Source organism: Frieseomelitta varia, unplaced genomic scaffold (assembly GCF_011392965.1).
Source record: "Frieseomelitta varia isolate USP_RPSP 00005682 unplaced genomic scaffold, Fvar_1.2 scaffold_480, whole genome shotgun sequence".
In the NCBI taxonomy this organism is placed as follows: Eukaryota; Metazoa; Arthropoda; class Insecta; order Hymenoptera; family Apidae; genus Frieseomelitta; species Frieseomelitta varia.
In genome coordinates this window covers 50,957-63,364 of record NW_025110235.1, presented here as the reverse complement: position 1 = coordinate 63,364, position 12,408 = coordinate 50,957, and the positions used below count along the sequence as shown (strand labels likewise).

Genomic DNA, 12,408 nt, shown 5'->3' with positions numbered 1-12,408 from the left:
ATGAGATGTCAATCTTGTTAGTATTTCTTTTTTGATAACTTTTGAACAGTTTTTTTATGCTTCGCGAAGATTATATTTTTGGTTGCATGTGAGTCTTTTAGTGTGATGTGATGCTTGATAACTTTGATACCACGTGATCTTTGGTAGAATTAGTAAGTATTTGATGCCAAAGAGATTGAAATTAAAGAAATTGAAATGAAGGCGTATAAGAAAATAATACGAAAGATTGCAATACTAATTAAAAATGTATAAAGTTCTTTCGAGTTAAAAGTCAATAAAATGAAACGTTAGTTTACAAATTCTTTGAAATGTATCATAATCAATGACTATTCTGGTTATAACAAAGTATAGTTAACGTGAATTTATTACAGCAAAAAGATTAATTCTAATTAATCATAGACAATTTCATCTGATTAAAATGTTTTGCAACATGTCAAATAAAAATCGGCCGTGAAATATGAAGACGCGAAATATGAGTCGATAAAAAATAATAACACTTCTCAAAAATTTGCCCGTGAATAACGTAACTCGTCGACAAAAGTTACGATCGTAATGTGTGATCAATGGTGATGTATGTGAAAAACTTGTTAAAAAAAAGAGTCAGCTGTGGCCAAGAATAAAAAAATCTCCTTCTTCGTGAATTTCGCCGTGCAAAAGAAGAAAATTCATATTCTTCGAAGCAAAAAGAAGAAAAAAAAAAGGAAAAAAATTCGAAATGATCTTCGAAGCAAGAAAAAAAAAATACTCTACTAACACTTCACCAAAGAAGATAAAGGGGAAAGTCGCTGCACACAGAAATACAAAAATATCTACGTGTAAGCAGCTGCTTCTACACGTTCTGAAAGCTAGATTATAGCTTGTGAGAAGCGACACTGAAATCGAAGCCTCATTTTCAAAATGTTCTACAAGTTTTGCGCACTAATTTATACTTACACTGGACGAAGAGTGTCGCTGATGTTACAGCCTCTCCGAGATCGTTTCTTGCACGACAGGTGTAGGTACCTGCGTCTTCAGGGTTCACGTACTTCATGTTCAGAGCGACGTATCCGAAATCGTGCATCGTTGTAACGCGATTGGCTATTGAAAATATAATAATTAATCGTACGTATTTTTAATAGAAATTTATTTCCGATATAATATATAATATAATTTATAATCTATAATTTATAATATATAATATAACCTTCAGATGTACATACTTTCGAAGTAAATAGTTTTGAATTTTAGAAATCGATTTCAAAGATTTCGAAATTTTAATGATAGACCTTTAACAATAGGCTTTTAATACATTGAAAAAAATTCGAACGAGATAAAATTTAAATTAATAATTGACGTGGAAGCTTCTCAACTTTTCAACGTAAAAAATGATCGTCAATTCGACATATTCGAGTGCAGCTTGTTGCTAAAATTGGAGAAAAATTTCGAAACCGATATCGCAAGATTTCATAAAAATATCATGCAACAAACATGGTAATTGAATTTTTGAGGTTTCATGTCACTTGAAAAATTTCAGGTTTCTAACGTAATGAAATTAAACTGAACATTTTAATCGCGGATTACGTAGGAAAATGTTATATCATGGAGTACAACTTACAAGCTGCGATCGGGACTCCATTCCGCAGCCATTCGACCTTCAGTTTGGAATCGCCGACAGGAATCACGCGTGCTTCGAAATGAGCCGCTTGATTTTCAGCGACTCTCAGATCTTTGATTGGCATCGTGAACACTGGTGCTTGAGTGACGATTTCCTCTGTCGTAGTTTTTCGCTGATATCGCGACGTATCCTCCAAGTATTGAAGACGTTGGAGTGTCTCTTCATTCTGACTTTCCGTGTAAATTGATTTTTTCGCTACGCGTGACAGAGAAATATTGATATTCAGAAGTAAGAAACAACATTATCATCGAGTCCATCACCCCATAAACTTCGAACAAAGTTATTAACATACGTTCGCATTTGATTCTTCAATTCAAGCATGTTTTCGCAGTTAAATGCGAATAAATATTCTTAAAATCTTTCCTTTGTGACGTATACGCACAATATTCGTCTGAATATTTCTGGTCGTAATTTAATGATTATATTTTTTATAAAGTTGAAATTCATTGTAATTTAGTTTAATTTCTCACTTGGACATTTTAAATTGAACATTGAAGACCATAAGAGTTTAAGAATTTAAATTTCTATTGAAATTTTCAGTTTAACTTTAATATCCGGCGTATATAAAATATAAGATAGAATTAAATAAATTATACTCTAAATTCTTCTAATTTAATAAACATAAATTATTACAGTTCAACCATTTGATTAGTTAATTTTCTTTTTCCCAAAATTCATTCTTTAAAATATAATATATTTAATATTAGAATTCTTGCTATTTGAGACACGTTTAACTTGTTATTTTGCCTTTAAATTTCTCCAAACTCCATTACCGTATAAGCTAATTGTCAATCTGTCGTTCAATTCATGTTAAAACTTTCTGTACTTAGATCTATCTTTTTAAACCATTTCAAACCTAATACTATTTTCCAAAGAATTCGAAAAATTTTCTAATTTAATATCACAAATAGCACATTCAAATAACTATAAATAATAAATAAAGTAAGTTTTCCTGGATCAGTGATAAAATCATAAAATAAACAACATAAAGGATATACAAGTGAAAAGTCCAAAGTACTCACAGTGAACGACAGCAGTTGCGGATGTAATCGCCTCTCCGATGATGTTCTTCGCTCGGCAGGTGTAAGTGCCAGAATCTTCAGGATAGGCGTACATAATATCCAAAGCCACGAAACCAAAGCTGTTGGTCTCTACAAATCTGGAGCCAGCCTTGACAGGTTTGTTATTGTGGAACCATTCGACTTTCATCGTTGCATCGGACACGGGTATCAATCTGCACTCGAAGTGCGCCCTTTGGCCTTCTTTGATCTCAACGTTGTTCAAAGAGGTGGTGAAGATTGGTGCCTGAGTGGTTGTCTCCTCGACATCTTCTCGTCGTTGGTATCTGGATCTATCCTCGAGATAGTGAATTTGTTCGAGACCAGTCTCGTTCCGAGTGTCCGTCAGGACTTGTGCAGTTGATCGACAGGTGAGAGTGCAAGATACTTCGTCGCTGCCAACGAGATTGACAGCGCGACAGGTGTAGGTGCCTGAGTCCTCGGCGATTAGGTCGATTACATCCAGTGCAACGTAGCCAAAGTCGTGGATTGGACGGAATCGGTGTCCTGGAAATTGAAAATTTTATATCAGATAATGACAATCGATTTATTGTACTTTTAATTGTAATTATATCACGCCTTTTAACAGTAATTTTCATATCATAATTTTATTATGATTCTTTAATGAGAATTATATTAAAATTTTTAATAATAAGCAATTCCTTCAGTCACAGTTTTCAATAGTAATTTTTAGATAATATTTTTTATTGTTATTATATATTTTTATTATACTTCTTATATTTCTATAATATTTTATAATATTTTTAGAATATTTAATATTATATTTCTTGTATATTATATTTTTATAATATTTTTCTTATTTAAGAATAAGAAATCGATTAAAAATTCTCTATTGCAAAATGAGAGAGACTAGAAAATCTCAAACCTTTTGCCTCAACATCTTCTTTTTCACCGGTGAATAGATAAATAAATTAAAGGAATAAAAAAGGAACAAGAATTTTGTAATTAAAAATGCGAATATTGTGATATTATTAATTCCGTCAAAGAACAAGGAAGCGAAATTTATTAAAAGAAAAAAAAGAAGAAAGGCATTAAAAGACTAGTGTTTAAATTCTGAAATTAACAAATCCAATTATACGTTTGAAAATCTAATTGATATATCTAATATATTAAATGCAACGGCTAGTTTCTTTCTTACACGTATCAAGTGTCCAAGAAATTAATTCGAAAACTGAAAATTTACCTATTGTAACCGGACGACCGTTCTTGTACCATTCAACCTTCAAATTCGAGTCGGTCACTGGTTCCAATTTGCACTCAAAGTGAGCGTATTGCCCTTCGCAAAGATTCTCCTGATTTTTCGGCGCAGTGATAAACCTCGGCTTGACGTTGACCACTTCGTCGACTAGTTCCTGCCTCTTGTATCTGGAAGCATCCTCCAGGTATTGTATCCTTTCCAAGCCTTCAGGATGCTGTGACTCCAGCAGCAAGTCTTTCTTCGCGTGTACTCTCACTGAACAGGAAGTGACGGCCTCTCCCAATTGATTTCTCGCCTGGCACGTGTACACGCCTGAATCGTCTGGATAAACGCCCAAGATATCGAGGGCCACGTAGTCGAATTCGTAAGATGGCCTGAATCTGTGGCCAGTTTTCACTGGTCTCCCATTGACGAACCAGTCCACCTTCATGGTGGCGTCGCCGACTGGCTGAAGGCGACACTCGAGGTGAACGTTGGTCAGTTCTACCGTCTCGATGTTGTGCAAAGGGCGAGTGAATTGCGGTGGTTGCATTACTGTCACTTCTTCTTGTTGTGTCCTGCGGTATCTGCGTGTTGAAGTACAATTTCCACGTGAGTGAATTGTGATTTCTATTGGTTCATATTTAGCACAGGTATGAAGCTTATATCACTAAATTCGAATTTATACTTTATATTAGCCTTAGGTGTGAAGGTGTATCGTACAATTTTTAAACTGCAAACTAATCAATGAGAATATTTGATGTTTCTTATTAAAAGATAGCTAGTTGTGAAGAATTGACAATAAATCAAATGGAAATGTTGTTTTAAAAATCCCAATCTAAGTACAGATAAATTAGAAATTTTTACTTTAACGGATTTTTGACTAAATTACTCTTTACATATTTTTATAATACTACATATAATGTGATTACAGATATATACATAAATATATATAATGCGAATTTAAATACACTACTTAGATAGACTAAATTATATTTAAATTATTACGTAGAAGATCAACAAATATATTCTCATCCCAGTAAAAGTCGAAAATGATTTTACCAAAGAGAACCCCGTCTTTAATATTTTCAAAAATAAAGATCTACATCTCGCGAATTTCACAAATTTATATTCCCTGATCTTACCGTAAAGTCCACTAAATATTACCAACCTTGCAGAATCTTCGAGCATTTGAATCTGTTCGAGCGACTGCTCGTGCTGTGTTTCGGTAACGACGTCGGACTTCCCAATTACTCTGACACAGGCTGAGGTGTGAGCGGTGCCAAGATGATTGGTGGCCCTGACAGTATATTCGCCAGAGTCGAGGACGGTCGAGTGTACGATGTCCAACGCGACGAAACCAAAGTCGTAGTAGGTTCTGAATCTGGAGCCAACGGTAACCGGACGGCCATTTTGGAACCATTCGACTCTCATCGTTGGGTCGCCCATGGGCTCCAAACGGCATTCCAAGTGGATGTTCTTGCCCTCGCTCACTGGCTTAGGGTCGCTCAACGGTTGAACGAATATCGGCTTCGATTTCGATATTTCCTCGATGTGGTATTGCGGCTCGACGAATTTCGACTCCTCGAGGCGTTGTGTTTTCTCGTAGGAGACGCGATGCATGCTGCTTGTATCCACGCTCGAACGTGCTGTTGCCAAAGAAACACGAGAATTACTTTGGTTTGGAGTTCTATAGAATTCAGATTCGATATAGAAATTGACGTCTCTTAGAAATTTTACAACCACAAGTTGTCATCAGTTTTAGTTTCTCGAAGCTTTTATTTAGGCATTCTATCGAGAAATGTAACAAATCGTAAAATTCCAGCGTTCCATTCTCAATCGACTACGTCTTTTCTTTATTCAAATAAATAATAATTAAAAAGATAATTCCTAGATGAATTTAATTTTTATGAAAATTATGTACATACAAATCTATCAGCGCTACAAAAAAACAGACTTATAAACATATTTATAAAATGATTTGAACATACAGAAATACTATACACTGGTTCAACGTTATCTCAAGTGAATGCATAAATATTCATAAACACACCTTGCACTACTAGAATTTCCAACACTTATCTACGTTAACCTCAATTAATGAAATAATTGCCTCGAACAAATGCCTTGAGTGAAACAACTTGTCTAATTAATAATTGACTAAAATAATTGCAAGACTGGCTACGACGACGCAACGAAATTAAAAGAGATCTTACTTTCGACAATCATGGTGGCGGAGAGTTTAGCTTCACCAAGAGCGTTTCTAGCGACGACGGTGTAAGTGCCAGCGTCCTCGGGTCTGACCTGAAGAATATCTATAGCCACGTATCCAAAGTCGTGGTAGGTTTGAATTCTGTTCGCAGCAGTGATGGGTTTCCCATTGTGGTACCACTCAATTCTCATGGTCAAGTCACTTTGAGGTTCGACACGAGCCTCGAAATGAGCACGTTGGCCCTCGACGATCTTGTTGGTACCCTTCAGATTGCCCAAAAATCGTGGCGCTTGAGTCACCTGAGTCTCCTCCTGGACCTGTCGCGAATATCTGCTCGAGTCTTCCAGAGTTTGAATCTTCTGCAGCCCGGTAGGATGTTGGCTGTCGTAAATGACATCGTTCTTGCTGATCACGCTCAGTTGAGCAGTCGTGTGTGCCTCGCCGACGCGATTGTAAGCGCGACAGGTGTATATGCCAACGTCGTGGATCGTTACGTATTTGATGGTCAGTGCCACGTAACCGAAGTTGAAGAACGTCGTGATCCGTGAACCTGAGGGGAAAATCGGTATTTAGTGTGATCCACGAACTTTCAGATTTTAGGTTAGGTAGTCTTTAGGAACTCGGGACTTTTGTGATTTCGTAACTATTGGAAGTTTAGGATTTTGTAAGTTACAGAAATTTGTCGTTTGCAAATTCTCTTGGAATTTTCGTTTGAAATAAAATAATTTTAAGATTTTCGTGTATTTTTAAAATTTTACAGAGTTTTCGCATATTTCTAAAATTCCGTAGATACATTTCTAAAATTTCGAGATTTTATCAGTTGAGAGAAAAGTCGATCCAGAATCTGTCAGATTTTAGAATTCTTTAGGTACTCGGGACTTCTGTAATTTCGTAACTTTTGGAAGTTTAGGATTTTGTAAGTTACAGAAATTTGTCTTTTGCAAATTCTCTTGGAATTATTTTCGTTTTCGCATATTTCTAAAATTTCGTAGACATATTTCTAAAATTTCGAGACTTTTCCAGTTGAGAGGAAAGTCGATCCAGAATCTGTTAGATTTTAGGAACTCCGAATTACAGAGTTCTATAATTTCGAAACTTTTGGGAATTTCATGATTGTAGAATTTTGAAGTTACAGAAATTTGCTGCTTGCAAATTTAAAATCAAGTTTTGTCGTTCTGCATTTTTAGAATTATTTTCGCTTGAAATAAAATACTTCTGAGATTTTCATCTATTTTTAAAATTTTACAAAGTTTTCACATATTTCTAGAATTTCATAGAGTTCTAAAATTTCAAGACTGTTTAAAAATTTTTAGTTTTCGACCATGTTATACGACCTTAAGCTTCTAGAATTATACAATTCTACAATCTTAATATTCTTCGAGTTCAAAACTCGAGATTCTACAATCTTATTAAGAATTCTATGAGTTATTATATAATTAAAACACATTTCCTAAATCTTCAATGTAGTATAACTTATAATTTGTCTAATATTTTATATAAAATTTTCAAATTCACATTTAATTATTCCATTCTCGCTGTGTCCAAACTCTTGGAATGTAGAAAGAAAATAATCGTGCGACTTACTTGCTTCTACAGGGCGTCCGTCCTTGAGCCATTCGACCCGCAGGCTAGAGTCGCCAACTGGCTCTAGGCGTGCTTCGAAATGAGCAAATCCGCCTTCTCGTATGCTGTTCTGATCCTTGATGGGAGATTTGAATTCCGGTGGGCTAGTCGATTCAGGCTGCTCCTGTACGTACTTCTGGTGCATAGCCTGTTGATAGGCTTCCAATTCCTCGGCAGCCTCGATATATCTCTGTTGCTCGGGGATTCCTAGATCGGAGGTAACGCTTGTGCGTGCTGCGATCGTTCAATTCACACGTTAGAGGCAATAACTTTCCGTTAGAAATAATTAGAAGAAAATTATTAAAGAAATTAGAAATAATTTCACTCGAGGATGCGTGACTGTGTTTACCCAAGACACGAAGAGATGCGGAGCTGACGGCCTCTCCCAAGCGGTTCACAGCTCTGACAGTGTAGGAACCCGCATCTTCAGCTCGTAGGTGCAATATATTGAGCGAGACGTACCCGAAGTTGAAGATGGTTGTGATCCTTGAGCCTGAGAATTCCTCAATATCATTAACCATCGAAATGATTCATTTACAACTGAGCAAGATTTGAATAATTTTGCATCTTTCATTGCGTCTTCCTTTCAACGCTTCAACCTCTTTGATATTTTAAAAGATTTCATACTTTGATCATTGATGGTTTTAGTGTTGATAAATGTAACAACAGTGAAAAATTATCAAGTAATATAAGTCAAAATATGAATTAAGTACATAGAAACAGTCTGGGAACAATTATAATTATTATCCCAAAAAAAATCCCATACTTTAATGTAATATTATTAATAGAGAAAATTATTTTGAAACGCCAAAAGGGAAAGAATGTTAAAAGATGCGTATAAACGAAATTTTATAATACGCATGAACAAAGTAAAAATATCAGTATTGTACTCACTAGCTGTGATTGGCCTGCCATCCTTGTACCACTCCACTTTCATCGTTGGATCACTTACAGGGGTCAGTTGCGCTTCAAAATGAGCGTTACGACCTTCCTGTAATTCTCCTAGATCCTGGAGTGGTCGGATGAAGGCCGGCCGCTGTGGAGAGATCTCCTCCACACTCTCCTGTCTTTGATACTTGCTGTAATCCTCGAGCTGTTGGATATATTGAAGGCTGTCGGGGTGTTGGCTTGCCTGTTCGATTGTGGCGCGTGCTGAAGTGAGAATTTTCTTTTCGTAATTTCAATACGACGACAATTTTTGCGGAATTTTAAAGATCCTAGGGAACTTTAGAAATGGGACCGGCTGAATAAGAAATGCAGACTCACGTGTCACGCTGAGGGTAGCTCGAGATTCGGCGACTCCGGTGGAACTTACGACGCGGCATAAATACTCGCCGCTGTCTTGCAGAACGATGCTGATCAGGTCGAGAGAGATGAAGCCGAATCGGAAGATAGAAGTCGCCCGGGAACCTGAATTAGAAATTTCGCGAAATCAAGAACTCGAGAATCGGGAAAATTTGAAAACTGAGAAGCTTTGGTACTCTGGAGGCTTGAAAAGCTTTAAAATTCTGAAACTTTGGAATTTTAGAATTCTCGAATTTTGAAACTCTGTACGCCTGAAATTCTCAAATTTTGAAACTTTGAAATTTTAAAATTCTCAAATTTTGGAACTTTAGATGCTTGAAACTTTAAAATTTTGAAACTTTGGAATTCTAGAATTCTCGAAACTTTGGAACTCTGGAAGCTTAAAACTCTAAAATTCAGATATTTTGAAATTTTAGATTTCTCGAAATTTGGAACTTTGGACGCTTGAAACTCTAAAATTCTGAAACTTTGGAATTCTAGAATTCTCAAACTTTGGAACTCTGGAAGCTTGGAACTCTAAAATTCTGAAATTTTAGATTTCTCGAGTTTTGGAACTCTGGAAGCTTGAAACTCTAAAATTCTGAAACTTTGGAATTCTAGAATTCTCGAACTTTGGTACTCTGGACGCTTTAAACTCTAAAATTTTGAAACTTTGGAATTCTAGAATTTTCGAACTTTGGTACTCTAAAAGCTTGAAATTCTAAAATTTTGAAACTTTGGATTCTAGAATTCTCGTACTTTGGAACTCTGAACGCTTGGCACTCTATAATTCTGAAACTTTGGAATTTTAAAATTCTCGAACTCTTTGAAACTCCATACGCTTGAAACTATAAAATTTTAAAACCATGGAATTTTAGGATTTTCAAACTTTAAAATTTTGAAATTGTGACTTTGGAATTTGGTAGTATTGGAACTTTGAGACAAAATTAAAACTTTTAAAAATCCAAAGATCTCAAATATCTCTAAGTAAATTTTCACACGATGTCGCGTTAAGACTTGAGAAAGTTACTTACTCGCATCGAGAGCTCTTCCGTTGACGTACCACTCTACCCTCATGGTGGGATCGCCCACCGGTTCGATTCTGGCCTCGAAGTGAATTCGTCCACCCTCGATCTGATGGACGTCCTTCAATGGTATGATGAAACGTGGTGGTGGATAAACTCTATCTTCCTCAGGCGGAGGCAAATATGGCTTGGCACGTTCCACGTGTCTCAAATAAATCACTTCGGGGCCAGGCGCTGGTCTGCAACCAATTTCATCATTACCTTCGCTCTTCAGCAATGAATCTTACAAATTTCATTAAATCCCTACTGTTTCATGATCCCTACCATCTTTCTTCCTTCAGTTTGCGTAAAAATAAAATTGTAAAATTAATATTCAATCGAGTAAACATAATTTGTCTAGCTTAAATTATTAAAATTAATTATATAGAATACAATACGAGGTTTCGCACGGACAAAAGTTATTTATTCATTTCTGCGTAAATAAAAATTAATTATACAAAATAAGATACGAAGTTTCACGTGAACAAAAATTTAACAAATACTCGACTTACTCTGGTTCGATGACTTTCGTCGGTCGGGGTAAATTCAGGCGTCTTGGTTCGGGGGCTGTTCCTTTCGGTGTTTCCACGAAGAGCCGTGCTCGGGTGGCGGTAGAGCCGGCAACATTCTGCGCCGTGCACTGGTACCAAGCTGCATCTGACAATTTCGCGTAGGATATATCCAAAGTTGACGATCCGCTACCGTCCGTTGAAATACGCACATCCGGTCCAGGTGTTATTGGCACTCCATCCTGTGACAATAAATTTCAATAAAATTGACTTTTATTCCGTATACAACGCTGCAAGATTGTTCTCAATCGAACAAAACCGCAAACGGATTTCGAGAATTTAACTCGAACTTAATCTCAAAAATTGAAATAAAATTTCCTTGATAATTTAATCCCAGAGATCAAGCTTCTAAAATTTTTACGAAATTTGAATTCAGAATATTTTTATCGCAATTCAATTTGAGAAGCAAATTTAAAAATCGATTTAAAATTAAGGCCATTAAAAAAAAAAAATGTTTATGAATTTTATTTTCATTTGTGAAATTTAAAAAAAAAAAACAAATTTATGAAGAATTATGAATTGATATTGATGAAAAGATATAATTCGTTTCAATTTCTAAATCCACTTGAGATCAATTGACCAACCTTCTGCCAGGTGATGCGCGGTACAGGAGTGCCGACCGCACGTGCCATGAAAACAACCGGTTCTCCCTCTTTTACATTCGTCGTTGTGAATCGTTCCACGAATTTCGGCGCGACAACTTGCTCCTTCTCGATCACGTTCAAATTACACTGGAACGAGGTTTCGCCAGCCTTGTTCCTAGCGACGCAGGTCACCACGCCGGCATCCGCGCGGCTTACGTTCGTGATCATCAGCGAGTTATTACCAGACTCGTTCACGAGGATCTTGTGGGTCAGATCGTTGGCCACTTGTTGGCCGTTTATGTACCATGTCACTTCGGGATACGGGCGGCCGGTCACGCGACAATCAAACCTGAAATTACACGTGCAATTCTTAATTTCTCAATGCCGAAAATTTCCGCGAAGAGGAGAATGATCGAAGGATAGATCAATCTAGATTAACACGTATAATGAAATTTAACAAGGTACTACATTTTATCGGACAATGATAACAATTAAAATGACAGTCTAATTGTTAGAAATATTTTTCGAGATTTTTCAATTTGGATAGTTCTATTCTATTTTTCTTTTTTTTTTCAACTGTAGCATAACACTATTGAATAATACGAAATATGATATAACAATGTTAATGAAATAATATATAATAATTATTAAATATTATGAAATATGATATAATAATGTTAATGAAATAATATATAATATATTATTAAATAAATTATATAATAATTATATAATATTATGAAATATAATATAATAATGTTGATGAAATAATATATAATAATTATTAAATAAATTATATAATGTTAGTGAAACAATATATAATAATTTTTAAATAAATTATATAATTATATAATATTATGAAATATAATATAATAATGTTTATGAAATAATATATAATAACTATTAAATAAATTATATAATTATTAAATATTATGAAATATGATACAATAATGTTAATGAAATAATATATAATAACTATTAAATAAATTATATAATTATTAAATATTATGAAATATGATATAATAATGTTAATGAAATAATATATAATATATTATTAAATAAATTATGTAATAATTATATAATATTATATAGTAATTATTACATACTATGAAATATGATATAATAATATATGATAAAATGATATATAGTACCTTTCTACAATATA

The 12,408-nt window shown here is 34.9% G+C and overlaps 1 protein-coding gene across 2 annotated transcripts in view; it reads right to left on the bottom strand.

Moving 5' to 3' along the window:
- LOC122532898 (titin) overlaps positions 1-12,408 on the bottom strand; it is a 131,770-nt gene that overhangs the window by 101,282 nt on the left and 18,080 nt on the right. For both annotated transcript variants that reach the window (XM_043662081.1, XM_043662082.1), the window contains exons 7-19: positions 11,247-11,595; positions 10,606-10,844; positions 10,064-10,293; positions 9,012-9,155; positions 8,640-8,897; positions 8,095-8,238; positions 7,707-7,979; positions 6,127-6,672; positions 5,082-5,559; positions 3,917-4,497; positions 2,677-3,219; positions 1,595-1,849; positions 934-1,077 (exon numbers count right to left, since the gene is read on the bottom strand). In XM_043662081.1, coding sequence (XP_043518016.1) covers positions 934-1,077; positions 1,595-1,849; positions 2,677-3,219; positions 3,917-4,497; positions 5,082-5,559; positions 6,127-6,672; positions 7,707-7,979; positions 8,095-8,238; positions 8,640-8,897; positions 9,012-9,155; positions 10,064-10,293; positions 10,606-10,844; positions 11,247-11,595 — 4,184 coding nt within the window. The remainder of the gene's footprint in view (positions 1-933; positions 1,078-1,594; positions 1,850-2,676; positions 3,220-3,916; positions 4,498-5,081; positions 5,560-6,126; positions 6,673-7,706; positions 7,980-8,094; positions 8,239-8,639; positions 8,898-9,011; positions 9,156-10,063; positions 10,294-10,605; positions 10,845-11,246; positions 11,596-12,408) is intronic.